The sequence below is a fragment of the Piliocolobus tephrosceles genome, chromosome 17, assembly GCF_002776525.5.
Source record: "Piliocolobus tephrosceles isolate RC106 chromosome 17, ASM277652v3, whole genome shotgun sequence".
NCBI lineage: Eukaryota > Metazoa > Chordata > Mammalia > Primates > Cercopithecidae > Piliocolobus > Piliocolobus tephrosceles.
The window spans coordinates 1,469,586-1,489,366 of NC_045450.1; the positions used below are offsets into that span (position 1 = coordinate 1,469,586).

Below are 19,781 nucleotides of genomic sequence, written 5' to 3' on the forward strand. Positions count from 1 at the left end.
TGTGTTGCCCAGGCTGTTACTTCATATATATTTGTGAGTTATTACTGTTTTTTTTCTTGTGGAAATGGGGGGTCTCACTGTGTTGCCCAGGCTGGCCTCAAACTCTTGGGCCCAAGTGATCCTCTTGCCTTGGCCTCCCAAAGTGCTGGAATTACAGGCGTGAGCCAACATGCCTGGCCTAAGACATATTCTCAAGAATATAAAAAAAATTTTTTTTTTTCTTCGAGACAGAGTCTCGCTCTGTCACCCAGGCTAGAGTGCAGTGGCGCGATCTCAGCTCACTGCAAGTTCCGCCTCCTGGATTCACACCATTCTCCTGCCTCAGCCTCCCGAGTAGCTAGGACTACAGGCGCCTGCCACTACGCCTAGCTAATGTTTTGTATTTTTAGTAGAGACGGAGTTTCACCATGTTAGCCAGCATGGTCTTGATCTCCTGACCTTGTGATCCCCCCGCCTAGGCCTCCCAAAGTGCTGGGATTACAGGCGTGAGCCACTGCGCCTGGCCAAAATTTTTCTTAAAATGAGAGCTGGGCGTGGTGGCTCACGCCTGTAATCCCAGCATTTTGGGAGGCTGAGGCGAGCAGATCACTTGAGATCAGGAGTTCGAGACTAGCCTGACCAACACGGAGAAACCCCATCTCTACTAAAAAAAATTACAAAACTAGCCGGGCATGGTGGCGCATGCCTGTAATCCCAGCTACTCAGGAGGCTGAGGCAGGAGAATGGCTTGAACCCAGGAGGTGGAGGTTGTGAGCCGAGATTGTGCCGTTGCACTCCAGCCTGGACAACAAGAGCGAAACCCTGTCTCAAAACAAAACAAAACAAAAATTCTTAAAATGTTAGGAAAATCAGGCCGGTGCAGTGGCTCGTGCCTGTAATCCCAGCAGTTTGGGAGGCTAAGGCAGGCAGATTGCTTGAGTCCAGGAGTTCAAGACCAGCTTGGGCAACATGGCAAAACCCAGTCTCTACTGAAAATACAAAACCTGAGGCGGGAAGATCACCTTACCCTGGGAGTTGGAGGCTGTAGTGAGCTGTGATTGCACCACCGCACTCCAGCCTGGGTGACCCTGTCTCAAAAATTTAATTTTAAAATTTAATTTTAAAAATTTAGAATTATAGAAGAAAATTACCAGTTTTCTTTTCTCCCAAACATAATATTCTTTTGAGCATATATCACTTGAGACTGTTGTTTTCTTCGTTCCACTCTGCAATGTTAACAGCGTGAGAAAGTCACGTCAATGACTAGGTTGGTGTGGCAGGGGAGACATCCTTGTCCCCTCCATACCCACCCCAGCTAGACAGAGGCCACCACTGAGCCGAGGGGCCTGGTTTCCTCTGAAGCAGTGGCAGATGAGGGGCGCACTTCGGTTGCTGGCCCCCTCGGCAGCCCCATCGCATCTCTGCACCTCTGCAGTATCGCGAAGCTCTGCAGCTATGCCTGGAGCAAAACATGAGCATCACCGAGGAGATGGCGGAAAAGATGACCGTGGCCAAGGACTCCTCGGACCTGCCTGAGGAGTCTCGGCGGGAGCTGCTGGAGCAGATAGCAAACTGCTGCATGCGCCAAGGCAGCTACCACCTGGCCACCAAGAAGTACACGCAGGCCGGCAACAAGCTGAAGGTGAGCGCCGGCCCCTCTCCCGGCCCCAGCCCGCAGCTGCTTCCCAGGCAGTTAGGCTGCGGGCCCCCTGCATGCATCTCCATTTGCCTTTGTGACTCCCCCGAGCCAGGGCAGAGCCTTTCTGGCCAGGAGGAGCACGACCACTAGATCTCTCTCTTTCGGGAAGCCCTGAGCCCCTCTTCTTGTGAGAGCTCCTGCTCGGGGTCCCTTGTGCTTGTCCCGGCCCAGCCCCTGCTTGCCTGAGCCTGGCTGCCTCTCTGCCTAGGCCATGAGGGCGCTGCTCAAATCTGGAGACACAGAGAAAATCACGTTCTTCGCGAACGTGTCCAGGCAGAAGGAAATCTACATCATGGCTGCCAACTACCTGCAGTCCCTCGACTGGCGCAAGGAGCCGGAGATCATGAGGAACATCATCAGCTTCTACACCAAGGGGCGGGCCCTGGACCTCCTGGCCAGCTTTTACGACGCGTGTGCCCAGGTGCAGGCCCTCCCTGGGATGCCAGTGGGGCCCCAGGGAGGGCTGTGGAGCCCAGCAGGTCTTGATGGGTCTCATCTGTACAGGTGGAGATCGATGAATACCAGAACTACGACAAAGCCCACGGGGCACTGACTGAGGCCTACAAGTGCCTGGCCAAGGCCAAGAGCCCCCTGGACCAGGAGACCAGGCTGGCGCAGCTACAGAGCAGGATGGCACTGGTGAAGAGGTTCATCCAGGCCCGCAGGTGCGCCGCCGCCCGGGGCAGATGTGACTATAGGGTCAGGGCTGACCACAAGAAACCGCAGCCAGCAGAGGGGCAGGACAGCAGATGGGAGCTTGCTCGGGACAGCGCTGCTGCTGAAGACACAGCCCACCTCCCCCTGGGTGCCCTCAGAGCCTGGGCACAGCCTTGGGAAGGCATTCTGGAAACACCAGAGATGCTGAGAGAGAAACCTGGTGGGGGAGCGGGAGGAGGAGGCAGGTCTGGTACAGGAGAGGGTGTGTCTGGGGAGCCATGGACCTGCTTAGGGTGTGCAGGGGTCGGGCAGGGGAGTCCTGAGTGAGGGCCGCTGTGTGACCCGGGGTGGTGGGGACCATGGTGGCCAGCGGGCTCGTGCCTCTCCACAGGTCAACTGCCACCAGCTCCAAGCTTGTGGAGAGGAGACCCAGGCGGCCCATCGTCTCGGTTTTCAGGAGAGGCCGAAATTCTAGGTTTATTTGAATACCTCCCCGTCTTTATGTATGGGCAGTAACTCAGCTTTTCAGAGAGCTGCTGTGTAGACAGCACGGTGGGCATTGGCCTGAGCGCTTCAGGGCCCAACCTCTGTCTCAGCTGGCAAGGGCGCTTCCTTATCTGAGAACCTTTTCCAAAACGAGAGTTCCAAAAGTACTTGGAAGGGCACGGTCCGCTTGCGCGCATCGATTCTGGGGTATCAGCGTCTCACAGGAGTCTGCTGAGCTTAGGCCACAGGAGGCAGGAGAGGAGGAGAATTGATAGCAGCTGGTCGTCAGGGATAGCACAGGACGTGGGTGGAGGGGAGACGACGTGTGAGGGCCAGGGCGGGCAGCCTTCTACGTGCCAGGGGTCAGAGAGCAGGCCAGGCACCTGTCTGGAATGGCCGAGTCAGTGGGTGGCCAGATGGGCCCTGGAGCCTCCTGACGTTGGAGCCTGAGCTCCGCACGGCTCCGGTCACCTGCTCTGGACCACACTGTGTTCCAGCAGGCTCACTTCCCTGGTGTCGCCCCAGTTCCCAGGCCACACACCCTGCCCTGCCACAGACCCTCACGCCAGGCCACATGCGCAACCTGTGTGCGGGCCAGCCTCTCTGCTCGGAGGGTTCTTCCCAGCGGCCTCGGGCAAGGGCTGCTGTGCGCCTCTCCATGCACCCTGTCCACATGCACCACGTCCCCTCTGGGTCACACTTTGTCCAGAGGTTTCTGGCCCCCTCTGGACTATTCCATGGAGCAGGAATAGGGGTCGGAAGTCTTTGGTCTTCATGTCCAAGCATAGGACCCAGCATTCAAATGATCCGTAAGAGTGTTAAATGGATGAGTTCATTTATGAATGAACAAATTAAGGAATTAATGAATTAACTTCATAGAAAGTTTCCTTCTGCCGTTCCGGAGAGCTCCTCTTACAGGCCAAGAGTCTCCTCCGACCTCTGATAGCAGTAGGTGTTCAGGGCTTCAGGGTCCAGGCCTCATCTCTGCTCTCGGCAGGACGTACACGGAGGACCCCAAGGAGTCCATCAAGCAGTGTGAGCTGCTCCTAGAGGAACCAGACCTGGAGAGCATCATCCGCGTCGGGGACGTCTACGGCTTCCTGGTGGAGCACCACGTGCGGATGGAGGAGTACCAGACGGTGAGGCCTGGGCGCTGCTCACTAGCAGCATGCCGCTACGCAAGGCTCCTGAAACGAAGGCTTAAGTGCTCCAATTGGCCGGGCGCGGTGGCTCAAGCCTGTAATCCCAGCACTTTGGGAGGCTGAGGCGGGAGAATGACTTGAGCCCAGGAGTTCAAGACCAGCCTGGGCAATATGGTGAAACCCCATCTCTACAAAAACGGAAAAAATTAGCCAGGCATGATGGCACACACCTGGGGTCCCAGCTGCTTGGGAGGCTGAGGTGGGAGGATCACTTGAGCCCAGGAGGTTGAGGCTGCAGTGAGATCTGATGGTGTCGCTGCACTCCAGCCTGGGAGACCTGGGTGACAGAGCGAGACCCTGTCTCAACAGAGAAACAAAATTGTCAGTAGCGGCTGGGCGCGGTGGCTCAGGCCTGTAATCCCAGCACTTTGGGAGGCCGAGACGGGCGGATCACGAGGTCAGGAGATCGAGACCATCCTGGCGAACACGGTGAAACCCCGTCTCTACTAAAAAGACAACAAAAAAACTAGCCAGGCGAGGTGGCGGGCGCCTGTAGTCCCAGCTATTCAGGAGGCTGAGGCAGGAGAATGGCGTAAACCCGGGAGGTGGAGCTTGCAGTGAGCTGAGATCCGGCCACTGCACTCCAGCCCGGGCGACAGAGCAAGACTCCGTCTCAAAAAAAAAAAAAAAAAAAAAAAAAGTGGCAGCTAGTACCTTATTTAGCTGCCGTGTTCGACGCTTTTCCTCATCTCCACCAGCATTCGATCATTCTTTCTAATTTTAGCCTTCCTAGAGTGAGTAGCACCTCGCTGTGGTTTAAATTTACAATTTCTGGATGAACAGTGACGTGGAGCACCTTCTCATGTGCGTATTACCCATTTACACGTCTGCGAAGCGCTCAAGCCTTTTCTCATCATGTTACTGGGTTTTCTTATTATTGTATTCTTTATATATCCTAGATACATTTCCTCGATCAGGTATGATTTACAAATATTTTCTCCCAGTCTGTGAGGAAGTTCCCTTTTTATTTATTTATTTTATTTATTTATTTATTTTTGCGATGGAGTCTCACTCCGTTGCCCAGGCTGGAGCGCAGTGGTGTGATCTCGGCTCACTGCAACCTCCACCTCCCGGGTTCAAGCGATTCTCCTGCCTCAGCCTCCCGAGTAGCTGCGACTACAGGTGTGCGCCAGCAATGCCTGTAGACACGGGGTTTCACCATGTTGGCCAGGCTGGTCTTGAACTCCTGACCTTAAGTGATCCACCCGCCTCAACCTCCCAAAGTGCTGGGATTGCAGGCGTGAGCCACCGCGCCTGGCCGCAGTTCCCTTCTGTTCCTTTTTCTCTCTGCTTCTGAAATCCCAGTGACTTGTAACACAGTACTATCCCCTCATCCCCTCCTTCCATCGATGCTCTTCTTTTCTCCCCCCAGGAATTTTTCTGTTTTTCATTTTAGGGATTTGCCATTCCTATTGCTTCAAGTTTACCAGCTTTCCTTCTGCAGTGTCTCACTCTGATGCTAATCCCATCCATCTTTTTCACGTCAGTTTTCTACCTTTGAACTTTTTCTACCAGTTTTTATTATTGTTCCTTTGAACCTTCTTTCCTGCCTTCTTTTTAGTTGAATATTTTTTACAGTTTCATTTTAGCTATCAGCTTCTTACCTCTACTTTTCACTTCTTTCCCCATATCTTTCATGTCTGTATTATGCTTACCCTTAGCTCTACCTTCTTGAGCACATGAAGCATATTTATAATAGCGGTTTTAACGTCCTTGTCTCCTAACTCAGTCTGTGTCAATTCTGGATCTGTTTCTGTTGATTGATTCTTATTATGGTTCATTATTTTCTCCTTTATTGGATGTTTGATAGTTTATTATTGGATTCCAGACATTGTGAGTGTTTTAGGTTGTTGGGTGATGGAGTCTCTCTCTCTCTCAGTGTGTGCGTGTGTTCTTTTCAATATTTTTGAGTTTCGTTCTGGGACAAGGTTAAGTTACTTGGGAATGATGTGATCATCTTGCAGCTTGCTTTTTAGCTTTCTTAGTGGGGTCTAGAACAGCCTTGAGTCCAGTGCTCATTTTGTGCCACGACCCAGGCAATACCCTTGTGAGGGCTCTGCTCTTCTCACTGACTCCTGTACTGGGAGGTCTTTCCACTCTGGCTGGTGAGACTGCAAACAATTCCCAGCCACGTGTGACCATGCTCTCTCCGGCCATGTGTGTTCACTCTCTGGCCACGTGTGACCACTCTCTCCCCGGCCATGTGTGACCACGCTCTCTCCGGCCATGTGTGACCACGCTCTCTCCGGCCACGTGACCACTCACTCTCTGGCCACGCGTGACCTCTCTCTCCGGCCACGCGTGTTCACTCCCCGGCCACGCGTGTTCACTCTCTCCCCAGCCACGCGTGACCACGCTCTCCCCGGCCACGTGTGATCACGCTCTCCCCGGCCACATGTGATCACGCTCTCCCCGGCCACGTGTGATCTCTCTCTCCCCCGCCACGTGATCACACTCTCCCCGACCAGGTGTGATCACGCTCTCCCCGACCACGTGTGATCTCTCTCTCCCCGGCCATGTGTGCTCTCTCTCTCCGGCCATGTGTGATCACTCTCTCCCCGGCCATGTGTGATCTCTCTCCCCGGCCATGTGTGATCTCACTCCCCGGCCATGTGTGATCACTCTCTGGGGATTGTTCCACCCAATTATTTCCTACAGTCTTTCCCTGGCCTCAGTTACTTTCGTCACGTGTGTGCACTATTCAGCACTCAGATGAAGACTCAGATAGAACCCTCTGCAGGACTCCAAAGTGCTCTCTCTCTGTTCTCTCCTGTTCAGTACTGTATCCCACCAGTTCTGGCCACCTGGGCATCCTCAGACTATGAACTTTCTTCTTCTCAGCATAGCGAGACTGCTGGCTCTGTTACCCTATTCTGCACTGTGGCCTGAGAACTCTCTCTTGAGGCAGTAAGCCAGGAAACTGAATTTATATTTGTGAAATGTCCCCTTTATCTCGGGTAATGCTGTCTTGAGGTATAGCAAATCTAACACTGGTATAGTTCGTCCTGCATCTTATGCCATGTTGTGCAGGGTTTTTTTTTTTTTCCTTTTCACCTTCTGCCCATCTGTATCACTGTATTTAATGATACTTTTTCCTTCCTTTCACCTTCTGCCCATCTGTATCACTGAATTTAAAGTATATTGCTGATAGACAGCAGAGTTGAGTTGTTCTAGATTTCTGATAATCTCTGCCTTTTAATTGGAATGTTTTGTCCATTTACAGTTAATGTAATTAATATGGTTTGATTTTAGGCTACCATTTTTGTTTGGTTTGTCCTACCAGTTTTATTATTGTTCCTTTGAACCTTCTTTCCTGCCTTCTTTTAAGTCAGTTGAATATTTTTTACAATTTCATTAAAAAGCTATCAGCTTTTTATCTCTACTCCTCTCTTTGCATTATATCTCTAGCATTTGCCCTAGGGATTACCATAAACATACTTACACATTAGAGTTAGCAAGTACGTCCATTTACCCACCCACATCCTTACCTCTATTTGTCAAATGTATAACATTGAAATGTATTATAAACACAATATAGTGTTATAATTTTTGCTTTCAACAGTCATATGTTTTAACGAAATTAAAAGGAGGCTGGGCGCAGTGGCTCATGCCTGTAATCCCAGCACTTTGGGAGGCCAAGGCGGGCGGATCACGAAGTCAGGAGATCAAGACCATCCTGTCTAACACAGTGAAACCCCATCTCTACCAAAAAAATACAAAAAAATTAACCAGGCGTGGTGGTGGGCGCCTGTATTCCCAGCTGCTGGGGAGGCTGAGGCAGGAGAATGGCATGAACTCAGGAGGCGGAGCTTGCAGTAAGCTGAGATCCGGCCACTGCACTCCAGCCTGGGTGACAGAGCAAGACTCCATCTCAAAGAAAAAAAAAAAAAAGAAAGAAATTAAAAGGAAAGAAATAGTCTTTTACATTTACTTACATATTTACCATTTCTGGTGTTCTTTTTTTTTTTTTTTTTTTTTTTTTTTTGGGGTGGTTTCACTCTTTGTTGCCCAGGCTGCAGTGCAGTGGCGCAATCTCGACTCACCACAACCTCCACCTCCTGGGTTCAAATGATTCTCCTGCCTCAGCCTCCTGAGTAGCTGGGATTACAATCATGCACCACCATGCCCAGCTAATTTTGTATTTTTAGGGGAGACGGGGTTTCTCCATGTTGGTCAGGCTGGTCTCGAACTCCAGACCTCAGGCGATCCACCTGCCTCGGCCTCCCAAAGCACCATTTCTGGTGTTCTTACTTCTTCCCAGTGATTCAGCTTTGCCTGTGATATCATTCCTCTTCAGCCTAAGCTCCCTTTAGCATTTCTTCAAGTTCAGATCTCCTGATGAGTTGTCTTACTTTTCATTAATCTGAAATGTATTTATTTTGCCTGTATTCTTTAAGGTTGTTCTCATCAGATAAAGAATTCTGAGGCTGGGCACGGTGGCTCACACCTGTAATCTCAGCACTTTGGGAGGCCAAGGTGGGAGGATTTCTTGAGGCCAGGAGTTCAAGTCCAGCCTGGGCAACAAGTGAGACCCCATCTCTGAAAAAAACAGCAAGGCACGGTGGCACGCACCTGCAGTCTTAGCTGCTTGGGAGGCCAAGGTGGGAGGATTGCTGAGCGCAGGAGGTTGAGTCTGCAGTGAGCTGCAAAAGAACCACTGCACTCCAGCCTGGGCAACAGAGCAAGGTCCTGACTCAAAAAAATCCTGATTTGACAGATTTTTTTTCCTTTCAGCACTTGAATGTTTTCCCTATGTCCGGGCCTCCATTGTTTCTGGAAGAGTCAGCTGTGGCCTGTCTCTGGGGCCCTCATGGTTCATGCATCTCTCCATCTCCCACCGCACTGGCTGCTGTCGTGATTTTCTTTTTGAATTTGTATTTCAGCAGTGTGATAATGATGTTCCTAAGTGTTTTCATTTTATTTATCCTGGGCTTTTTGGATTTATATTTGTGTTTCACCAAATTTGGGAAATTTGCTCTTTTTTCCCTTCTGGGACTCCAATTAAATGTTAGGTCTTCTATATCTAGTAGACACACATTTGCAATTACTGCTCATTATTTTCTTTTTTCTGTCCTTTGGACTAATTTGTATTTACAGACTTTCTTTAGCTATCTTCAATCTGCTGTTAACCTCTCCAGCAATTTTTTTAGCGCTTGTATTTTTCAGCCCTAGAATTTACACTTAGTTCTTTTTTTTATTTATTGGCTAAAATTGCCTCGTTGTTAATTTGTTTAAAATATATTTTCCTTTATATCCTTGAACAGAGTTGTAACTGCTGCTCTAAAATCTTAGCTACCAGTTCCAATATCTGGGTCATGTAGGATTGATCTCCATTATTTGCCTTTTGAGTATGGATCTAATTTTCCTGTTTCTTATGTCTAGTCATTTTTTTGTATCATGGACATTGTGGATAATCCATTGTAGAGACTCTGGATTCTGTTATATTCCTCCAAAGAGTTTTGCTTTTTTTGGTTCGTTTTATTAGGCAATCACCTTTGCTCAGCTCCGAGTAGAAACTTTTTTTTTTTTTTTCTTTTTTTTTTGAGACGGAGTCTTGCTCTGCCACCCAGGCTGGAGTGCAGTGGCCGGATCTCAGCTCACTGCAAGCTCCGCCTCCCAGGTTCACGGCATTCTCCTGTCTCAGCCTCCCGAGTAGCTGGGACTACAGGCGCCCGCCTCGTCGCCCGGCTAGTTTTTTGTATTTTTTAGTAGAGACGGGGTTTCACCGTATTAGCCAGGATGGTCTCGATCTCCTGACCTCGTGATCCGCCCGTCTCAGCCTCCCAAAGTGCTGGGATTACAGGCTTGAGCCACCGCGCCCGGCCCCGAGTAGAAACTCTTTCCGCTGTGGTGGATAGCAGCTGAAATCCTTGCTGGTAGCTTGAGTTGGCCATCTTAAAGTCTGCGCCTCCCCTGCCTCACGTGTCGTGTGGGAGCAACTAGTGATGAGGGCAGGGTATGCCCAGGATTTGGGCTCCCCTCTGTGACTGGCTGTATCCCCACAGTTCCACCTTCACATTCCAGCTGCTGTGGTCATCAAAAATCTTGATTCTGGTTCTTTAAGCCTGGAAGAGGGCAGGCTTCAATGTGGCTCTCTGATGCCCAGACTGGCCCTGACTTCTACCCTGAGACAGAAAGTTGTGAGAAGCGGCCGGGCGCGGTGGCTCACACCTGTAATCCCAGCACTTTGGGAGGCCGAGGCGGGCGGATCTTGAGGTCGGGAGATCGAGACCATCCTGGCTAACACGGTGAAACTCCGTCTCTACTAAAAAATACAAAAAATTAGCTGGGTGTGGTGGTGGGTGCCTGTAGTCCCAGCTACTTGAGAGGCTGAGGCAGGAGAATGGCATGAACCCAGGAGGCGGAGCTTGCAGTGAGCTGAGATCACACCACTGCACACCAGCCTGGGAGACAGTGAGACTCTGTCTCAAAAAAAAAACCAAACAAGAAAAAGAAAGTTGTGAGAAGCAGGAAGCCCGCCCAGTGCCACCCCCTCCCAGCATCAGCCTGCTCACAGCTGCCCCCACTGCCTTTCCATGTGTCTGTCGTTGTTAGGGGGAGGGCTGCTCTCATAGGAGACGTGCTCCTGTTGTCAGAAGCCTCTCTTCTTACTCTTTTTCCTTGTTTTTGAGACAGAGTCTGTTTTTTGTTGCCCAGGCTGGAGTGCAGTGGCGTGATCTCAACTCACTGCAAGCTCCGCCTCCTGGGCTCAAGCAATTCTCCTGCCTCAGCCTCCCAAGTAGCTGGGACTATAGGTGAGTGCCACCACACCCAGCTAAATTTTGTATTTTTTTTTTTTTTTTTAGTAGAGACGGTGTTTCACTGTGTTAGCCAGGATGGTCTCGATCTCCTGACCTTGTGATCCATCCGCCTCGGCCTCCCAAAGTGCTGGGATTACAGGCGTGAGCCACCGTGCCCGGCCTCTTTTTCAACCATAATTCTATTGTAGCCAACATACAGAATTCCACGCACCTGCATGTGTCAGACCCTGCAGCTTTGCCGATGCCTGCAGGGCCTCTGCGCCCACCAGTTGTGTTGCCCTAGCAGATGGTTCCCGGGGCTCACAAACTGAGTATCGAGAAACGAGCTTGAGAAACGTGCTGGTGGCCGTGTCGGCCTCGCTGGGCTGCAGTCTCCAGAACTCACAGGAAAGCTCCCTGGCAGTGGCTTTTCCTCAGGGCTGAAAGGTCAGCCCCGTGAGACGCAGACTCCCTTATCCGGCTGCTCACTCCCCTCTGCGCCCTTCCACTTCCGTTCACTGCCCCTTTTGCTGCTGGAAAAACAACTCAGTCTAATCCTAACAAGCTTTCTTTGTTGTTGTTTGGTTTGGTTTTGAGACGGGGTCTTGCTGTGTCACCCAGGCTGGAGTGCAGTAGTGGCACAGTCACGGCTCCCTGCAGCCTCAGCCTCCCAGGTTCAAAAGACCCTCCTGAGTGGCTGGTGTGCACCACCGCGCCCTGCTGCAACAGGGTTTCTCTTTCTAGGAGAACTATAGTTTTACGTATAAAAGCAAAACTGGACTATAGAGATGCCCAGAGTGCTATATCCTCAAAATTAACAGAAAATCCACATTTTAAATATTTCACCAACTTCTTTGTCTCTATGGTTGCTTAAAGCTTGTGGGATTTAGTAACTCGAAATGCAAAAGAAAAAAGAAAGAAATCGAGGCGGCCAGCTAAACTGAGAAAGCCCAGGCACACGCTCCCTCGCGGTGGCTGCAGCACCGCCGGGGCCATGTACGCCACCTCACCCGGGCCACGGCTCCCACGCCCGCTCAGCTTTCCCGCAATCATCTGAGCACAGCCCGCACACACTCGATGCTGGAGACCGGCAACATTCCTGTCACCCTTGTCCTGCCCCCCACCGCCCCTCACCCCGCTATGCCACCTGTCCTGCCCCCCACCACCTCACTCACCTACACCACCTGTCCTGCCCCCCACCGCCCCTCACCTGCCCTCCGCACCCTCTGCCTGCCTACTGGAAACCACTTCATTGCCCTCTCCAAAGGTAGCTCTGCACACAGAGCAGTCACACACGCTAGGCCCTGGTTGCATCAGAAGGACACTGGCCCTTTCTGACCACAGGGTCCCTCTTCGACCCTGGCCAGCTCCTTCCTCTCCCTCGCTCCCTGTGCCAACCCTTCTCTGAATTCTGCCACTGCAGGACCTCAGCCTGACCTGGACTCCCTGCTACAGCATTAGCCAAGCTTGTTCCCCTGTGTCCCCAGCCCAGTGCCCGGCACAGGGCAGAGTGGTTTGTCAACATCTGAGGCAGCATCTTTTCAGTTGTAGATGTTTGCCCTCACCCTCTGATTGGAGACTGCGTGGAAGGCTTGCACTCCACCAGCGCCCACCCCAGCTGAGGCCTTCCTGAAATGCAGGTCCACTGCGGGTGATGGGAGGGGCCATCCAACCAGCTTACTCTATCTTCATAGCTGAGACTCCAGCTCAAAAAATAATAACAATACCCAAGACAAACCACTAGATATTGCTGCCTGCCCTCCAGTCTGACATGCATGTCCACTCACTAGACTTGAGTGCAAAACACAGGGCCTCTGCCGCCCCGGGAGGCTCTGCCCACGCACGCAGCGGGAGCGGGCCTCTGTGCACAGCTGCTGAGGGACTTTCCAGGGTCCTGGCTCTGCATTTCCAGCTGAAAGGCCAGCCGAAGCTTCCTGTGAACCGTCCACACATGGCACATGTGCGGTCCATGGGCACCGCGTTCCTCATCACCGCATCCCCCCATCACCACGTCCCCCATCACCGCGTCCCCCATCACCGCGTCCCCCCATCACCACTGGGAAGCCTCAGTGCACCGTGTCCTCCAGCAGGGAGGCACCCCCACCCGCCTCCAGGGGCAGCAGCATGTGCCTGGCCTGCGGGCAGAGCGTCGTGCCCGGTTGTTGAGGAAAGCTGAGTAACATCTGCTCCTCTGCCCCAGGCCTACAGATTCCTGGAGGAGATGCGGCGGCGGCTTCCCTTGGCCAACATGTCCTACTACGTGAGCCCGCGGGCCGTGGACGCCGTGCACCAGGGGCTGGGTCTCCCACTGCCACGCACGGTGCCCGAGCGGGTCCGCCACAACAGCATGGAGGACCCCAGGGAGCCGGACGAGGAGGTGGTGGAAGAGGCAGATGACGACCCCTGACGGGCCTGGGCCCCAGGACCAGCGTGCTGCTGCAGGAAGGCATCTTCTGGAATTTTCCAGTCAGCTGCAGCAAAGCCAGCCTTTTTACTGGGATAAAACATGTCTGTGATGGAATTCGCACCAGAGCTGGGCGGGAACACAGCGGCCCGGGCCGGCAGAGGCCGTGCCCCATCTGCATCTTGCTGCCTCCGGGTGCCCGGCAGCTCCGCAGATTTGTGGATTCGCTCCTTTAAAGGGAGTCGGGTTCACCCTTCCATCATATTCTCCCAACTACACACTGTAAAGCCTGAGAAACTTGTAGAACCTCGGTTAGGAAGCTGCAGCTGGAAGGCTGGGGCACCTGCCCCCACACATCACATCACCCCCACACTCCTGCAAGACCCACGGCTCCTGAGCAACAGCTGGGACACCAGGGCCCTGGTGGCTGCACCCCCCGCTAGGCTCTGCCCACCGGCCACCAACACTCCTGCAATTCCAATAAAGTAGTTTATTTTCTGGGAGCCTGTGTCCTGTCCACCCACCCCACAAGCCCATCCAGGAGCCACACGCCCTGCCTGGGCCGTGAGCACGATTCTCCTGGTGACACGGCGCTCAGCCTGAGGGACCTGGGACAAGAACTGCTCTGTCCTGCTTGGTGGCGCTCACAGGAGTGCCTTGGGGGCTCTGAGCAGCAGGTACACCGTCCTCCCCTCCTGCCAGCCTGGTTCTGCCCTCACTGGAGGAGTCAACCCCACCAGCAGCGCCCACGGCCCTGGCCACAGCCCCACGTCCAGGCTGCCATGTCCCGGCGGGCAGTGCCCAGGCCCAGTGTATTTTTAGCAGACTTGCTGCACTATAAATAGCGGCAAGCCAGGCCTTCCTGCATCTGCACTCTCCGTACCGGATGCTGCCGCCGACCTGACCTCGCTACAAAGCCTGGCTCCGCTGCTCCAGGTCGCTGCTCAGCCACCTTCCTTGCTGCCGGCGGGGGTGGTCCTGGGGAGGCCTCCAGGGACTAGGGAGATGCGGGTGGGAGAAGCCTGTTCTTGAGTCTCTGCAGAAGCAACAGGGCCCTCAGTGCCAGCGTCCTGCAGTCCTCATCCGGATCTTTCTCGGCCACGTCTGCCAGAGAGTGACAAGCAAAGCTGAGGCAGCATGGCGGGCGTATTCTCCCCTCTTCTGTCTTCAGTCCGCCTGAACCAGCCCCGCCAGGCCTGACTCCATGGAAGAAAGGGGGCTTGGGTCTGCAGTGAGCCCGGACCCTCCCCAAGGCCACATCCTGCGTGCCGCAGGCTCTGTGCAGGCAGCACTGTACATGGAGGGCTGCCCTGAGCTGTGGGACAGGCAGCCATGGGAAGGGGCCTGGGGTAGGGCACAGTCCGGGAACACCCGAACGCCGCAGGGCCTGCTCCGTGCTGGACAGCAGACGTGGGCTGCGGTCAGAAGTGGAAGGCCCTAGGAATCCGGGTGGTGGGCATCAGGAGGTGCCACCCGCCTGCGGGGAGGCCTCTGGTGTGTCTGGGACTGCACACTGCCCCCTCCAGGTCGGAGCCAGAGTTCTTGGCTGCCCGCAGTGCTGGGACCCTCACCAAGGTCTCCTGCAGCCTGGAGCCCTGGTGAGCCTTGAGGGGCTCTGCTGGCCACAACAACTCCCCAGACTGGGCTAGAATCGCAGGGTGAGGAAGCACCTGTAGACCCTTGGGAGAGGTGCCTGCGAAAGGAGAATCCCCTGCCAGGACCCCACCAGCCCTGAGTGGAACGGGGTCGGCCGAGGGACAGAGCCCCCCGCTCCTCCTGGTGCTTCAGGTCCCCAAGGCCCCCAGACAATGACGTGGCAGGCACCAAGTCTCTGGGGGAGCAGGTAGGGAATGTGCTCGCCCACCCAGCCCCGTCAGTGGCTCCACTGGCCAAGGGGGAACCTCTCCTCCTCCAGGCAGGGCGAGTGGGCGAGAGCACTCTGAGGAGGGGCTGCGCAGCAGCTCCAAGGAACCAGTGTCTGGGGCACCGCACCCCCCTTGAAAGAAGCAAAGCCCTGCACAGGCTCCCTGCACTTTGGGCCCAGGACCCTCCAGCTGCTCCGTGGGAAGACATTCATGGCCACCCTGGGCACAGGGCCTGGGAGGGGACAGGGCAGAGCTGGGCCCGCCCTTCCCGTGTCCATCGATCCCGTGCTCTGCTCCTGGCCCATCCCTGGGGACTCATCAGCCATTCCCGTGGGAAACACCCATTCACACCCAGCAGGCTGGCACTGTGCCCAGGTGGGCAGAGGGGAGATGGCCAGGGCCGGAGAGGCACACAGCCCAGCCCCACGGGAAAGGTGACCTCACCACAAGCATCCCCCAGTGTCCCCCAGCACAGAGGCCTGAGCGCAAGTGCCTGGGAAGGACCCGCATCACCCAGGACCCTCCTGACAAACACGGGAAACCGAGGCTGGTTCAGGGGCTGGGCTGCGAACCCACCCCAAGCGTCCCACAAACCAGTCACTGGACCACAAGGGCAAGCAAACAACAAAAGGTGCCGAGACTGCACCAGCCGGAGGAGCCCAGGGAGGCGGGCGGGCGGGGGCTCAGAGGGGCCCCAGCAGGGTCCAGGATCAGGCCAGTGCTGGGGTGGCTGCACCTCCAGCCTGCACACACTGCCTGTGTGGGTCCCAAGGGGTCACGGCGGCCTCTCCTTAGGCCCAGCTCAAGTACCGAAAGGCCAAAGGTCACAACGTTCACAACTGACTTTTACAAGGTCCAAGCGCAGTGGCTCGTGCCTGTCATCCCAGTACTTTGGGAGGCCGAGGTGGGAGGACTGCTTGAGCTCAGGAGTTTGAGATGAGCCCAGGCAACACAGCAAGACCCCATCTCTGCAAAAATTATTTTAAAAGCTGGCAGGCTATGGTGGTGTGCACCTGTGGTCCCAGCTACTCAGGAGGCTGAGGTGGGAGGATCACTTGAGTCCAGGAGCTCAAGGCTGCAGTGAGCCAAGATCGTGCCACTGCACTCCAACCTGAACAGCAGAGCAAGACCCCGTCTCAAAAAACTAAATAAACGTTTTAAAAATAATCAGAACACACGACGGGGGAGCCAAGTGGCAAAACGTTCCCCAGGCGAGCCTGATGGAGGGGCTCTGGGCTTGCAGGGCTGTGCTGGCGGCTTCTGGATGTGGCCTTTCTCAGAAGGAAGCCCATTTGTGGACACCTTCCTCGTCTCCCCTGCAGGATTCCACAGCGGCCACAACAGGAACCAGGCACTGGATTCCCCACACCGGGACCACCACGTGCCTCTGGATGTCCGTGAGAGGGACGCGCCCCCAGATGAGAGGCCCGGCTCCCAGCCTGCAGGAGCTGCGCCCCCACCCACCCCCCCCCACCCCACACACACACAGAGCCTGGGCCGACACTTACCTGCCAGCCAGGACTGGGCTTCCAGCAGCTCGTCCAGCAGGTCCTCCAGCAGGCGCGCGGCAGGCACGCTGAGCAGGACGGAGGAGACAGCCGACAGCAGCCCCTGGCGCACATAGCTGCCGGCAGAAAGGTGGAGGCTGAAACCGGCAGGGACCACGTCCCAGGCCAGGGAGACCTCCCGCTCCCCCCGGTGCGGTGGACCACCCACGCTGCGGCCCTGCCTGGCACATTTCCTAGTTGGGAAGTACCAGGCCAGGCTGCCTGTCAGTCACCTCGAGTCTCCACGGGGCCCCCACGACGAGACCCTTGTGTCTACGTGCACCCCTGGCCTGACCCAGCCCCACAGGCCACTCACGCGTCGACGTGGAAGCGAAGGGCCCACACGAATTCCAGCAGGGCCTTGCCCATGGCCACAGCCACCTGGACACCAGCAGAGAGACAGTCGGCGGGGTCCCCACGCCGTCCCCACATCCCAGCACCCATGGGCAGCTTCCGCTGCTGGGCAGCAGCAGGGACAGGGCCTGCCTGACAGCCGAGGGGATGCTCCCGCTGCCTGGGGGCCCACACAGGCAGCCCCTCCCTTGGACACCCATCCCCGGGCGCAGGTGAGGCTGAGGAGCGCTCCTGATCCACGGGCAGCGCAGGCCAGCGCCCAGCGACCTCTGCCGGCTCACCGTGGTGTTAACAGCCAGGTACATCAGGGCCCCTAACGTGTGCGTCAGCCTTCCGAGAACCAGCTGGTCATCTCCCAAGAGGTCGAAGGTCACCACAGGCCTAGAGCACAGGATGGAGCCCAAGGTGCAGGGGCGCCTCAGGGCCAGGTCCCCAACATCCTGGGCCACCGCGGGAGACCGAGGGAGCCCCACACAGCCCCTCCTCCTGCGCCCACCACCTTGCCTGCACTGAGACCGTAGGACCGTTCCCAGGTGCCCACTCCCCCTGCAGGGCTGTCTGGCACAAGCCCACCTGGGCCAGGAGTTCCCAACGCCGAGGCCCCCACCCCTGCTGCACCATGACCCAGGCCCTACATGTCTCTGCCATCCCGAGAGCCTCACGCCCTGAACCTGGGGCCAGAGCAGCACCGGCTGAGGCAGGAGGCGGCGAGGAGGGCCCAGTGGGTGACGGCGTCAGGCAGGTGCGGGCAGCACTGCCGGCCATGCCGCAAGCCCAGCATCGGAGCAGACGCCTGGCACCTCACTGCAAAGCTCAACCACAGAGGAACTTTGCAGAACGCTCGCTGCCACTTAACACAGGCTTACAAAAAGCCACAGCAAAGCCGCAACCCTGATCACACCCAAGCCCACTCAGATCCCAGCCTGGAAACCTCTTGGCCACAGGGGTACATCCAGGGTCCCCGTCCCCTACGTCCACAGGCCCACAGAAAACCCACTCACCTGTCAAAGTGCTGAAGGAGGGGGAAGAAGAAGTGGCCGGCCACGGAGCTGAATCTGCTGGGGCCACCTGCTGGGCCCTGCCTCGGGCCACCCTGCCAGACACACATGGCGCTCACGGAGGCGTAGGCCTGGGCAGCGGGCACAGCACCCCTACCCCGAGAGGATCCCACAAAGCAGCGTGGACCCCAGCCTCTCCTTGCCTCCCTGGGCTACTCCTCCGGCCCCGCCCAGCTCCCAGGCCCCGCGGGGTTGGTGACGGGACTCAGGCTCCACGGCCAATGCCTGGGCAGCAGACCAAGCCTTCCCGACCTTGCAGGCAGGACATTCAGGGCTGGAGGAGCGTCATGGCAGGGCCGCCCTGGGCACTGCAGGATGCCTCCCTGGTCTCCAACCCACCCCCAGCAACAACCAAAAACATCTCCAGATGCTCTGAGGACAGAGCACCACCAGGGCACCTGTCTCTTAGCACGTCCCCAAGCCCAGTCTGGGTCCCGTACAGCCAGGTCCAGTTCCTCGGCGCGAACCATGGACCTGCCTTTCAGGAATCCCGGCACAGGCACCATCCCCTGCGAATGCGGCCACCCCTCGCTGTAGACAGTGCCTGGAGGTGTCCGACCGCCCTTCCCGCCCACCCACGGTCCCCATGCCCCCGAGCTGACCAGGCGCCCACTAACCTTGGAGAGCCGCCGGGTCTTGCTTCTGATCCGCTCCTCCACCACCACCCGCCAGTCGGATGTCACGGCGCTGCCAGGTTGAGGGGCGGCTGCCGCTGGCAGGCACTGGGTGTTGGGACTCGGGGAGCCAGGCTGGGGAGCACTCCCGAGGCACCCAGGCCTAGACAGCTCCTGGGCAGCCAGAGTCAGCACCTGGAGGGAGACAGGCCCAAGGCAGTCGCCACTGCTCCAGAGAAGAACATTTCCCAAGAGTCAAGTCATCAGCCAAAGCCTCAGACACGGGCCCAGGGGCCCTCGCCGCCCGGGGGAAAGTGTGTTCTGGGAACAAGGAGAAAAGTCACTTCCCCATATCTGATAGCGACCACGTCTTGGTAGCCGGGAAAGTGGGGAAGGTGGGCTCTGTGCTCCAGGAAATGAGAACATGCCCAGGGCCCAGCGCAGTCCCATCCTAAAGCCATGCAGTCCCGCCACGCCACAGCCACATGCCCTTCTCCCAGGAGCTCGGCCTCACAGCAAAACCAACGCTGCAGTGGCACACGCCACGGGTGGGTGGACCTCAGAACACGGCGGAGGAGGAGGCACCAAAGACCAGTGTGCGCCTCCATCTCTAGGACACCTTCTCAACAGGCCAGTGCCAGATCAGAGGCTCCCAGGCCGCGGGATCGGGGCAACTGCTGACAGGGACGGGTTCCCTCCGGGGTGATGAGGACGCTCTGGGACTAGACAGAGGCGGCGGCTGTGTGACTCCGCGGATGTTCCGGATGCCGCCCAAGTGTGCACCTCAAAACCGGTTCCGGTGAGTTCTTTCTCACGTTCTCAGTCTTTTTCGCTTTATTGTGGTAAAATATATACAAGATTTACCACGTTAACTCCTCCCCTCCCTTTTTCTTTTTTTTTTTTGAGATGGAGTCTCCCTCCGTCACCCAGGCTGGAGTGCAGTGGTGCGATCTCGACTCACTAGAACCTCCGTCTCCCGGGTTCACGCCATTCTCCTGCCTCAGCCTCCCTAGTAGCTGGGACTACTGGTGCCTGCCACAATGCCTGGCTAATTTTTTTGTACTTTTAGTAGAGATGAGGTTTCACCATGTCAGCCAGGCTGGTCTCAATCTCTTGACCTCGTGATCCATCTGCCTCAGCCTCCCAAAATGTTGGGATTACAGGTGTGAGCCACCA

The 19,781-nt window shown here is 55.9% G+C and overlaps 2 protein-coding genes across 5 annotated transcripts in view; one reads left to right on the plus strand and one right to left on the minus strand.

The window, feature by feature from the left end:
* The window catches only part of IFT140 (intraflagellar transport 140), a 103,938-nt gene extending 90,268 nt beyond the window's left edge, over window positions 1-13,670 (plus strand). Inside the window, exons 26-30 of the mRNA XM_023189282.2 lie at window positions 1,415-1,621; window positions 1,887-2,099; window positions 2,183-2,343; window positions 3,819-3,960; window positions 12,964-13,670. Coding sequence (XP_023045050.1) covers window positions 1,415-1,621; window positions 1,887-2,099; window positions 2,183-2,343; window positions 3,819-3,960; window positions 12,964-13,170 — 930 coding nt within the window. The 3' untranslated portion in view covers window positions 13,171-13,670. The remainder of the gene's footprint in view (window positions 1-1,414; window positions 1,622-1,886; window positions 2,100-2,182; window positions 2,344-3,818; window positions 3,961-12,963) is intronic.
* TELO2 (telomere maintenance 2) overlaps window positions 13,641-19,781 on the minus strand; it is an 18,143-nt gene continuing 12,002 nt past the window's right edge. For 2 of the 4 annotated variants that reach the window (XM_023189284.1, XM_023189283.1), the window contains exons 16-21: window positions 18,609-18,800; window positions 17,935-18,026; window positions 17,215-17,314; window positions 16,896-16,960; window positions 16,541-16,656; window positions 13,641-14,271 (exon numbers count right to left, since the gene is read on the minus strand). In XM_023189284.1, coding sequence (XP_023045052.1) covers window positions 14,165-14,271; window positions 16,541-16,656; window positions 16,896-16,960; window positions 17,215-17,314; window positions 17,935-18,026; window positions 18,609-18,800 — 672 coding nt within the window. In that variant the 3' untranslated portion in view covers window positions 13,641-14,164. The remainder of the gene's footprint in view (window positions 14,272-16,540; window positions 16,657-16,895; window positions 16,961-17,214; window positions 17,315-17,934; window positions 18,027-18,608; window positions 18,801-19,781) is intronic. The other 2 variants (XM_023189286.2, XM_023189285.2) reach the window with 1 other exon arrangement.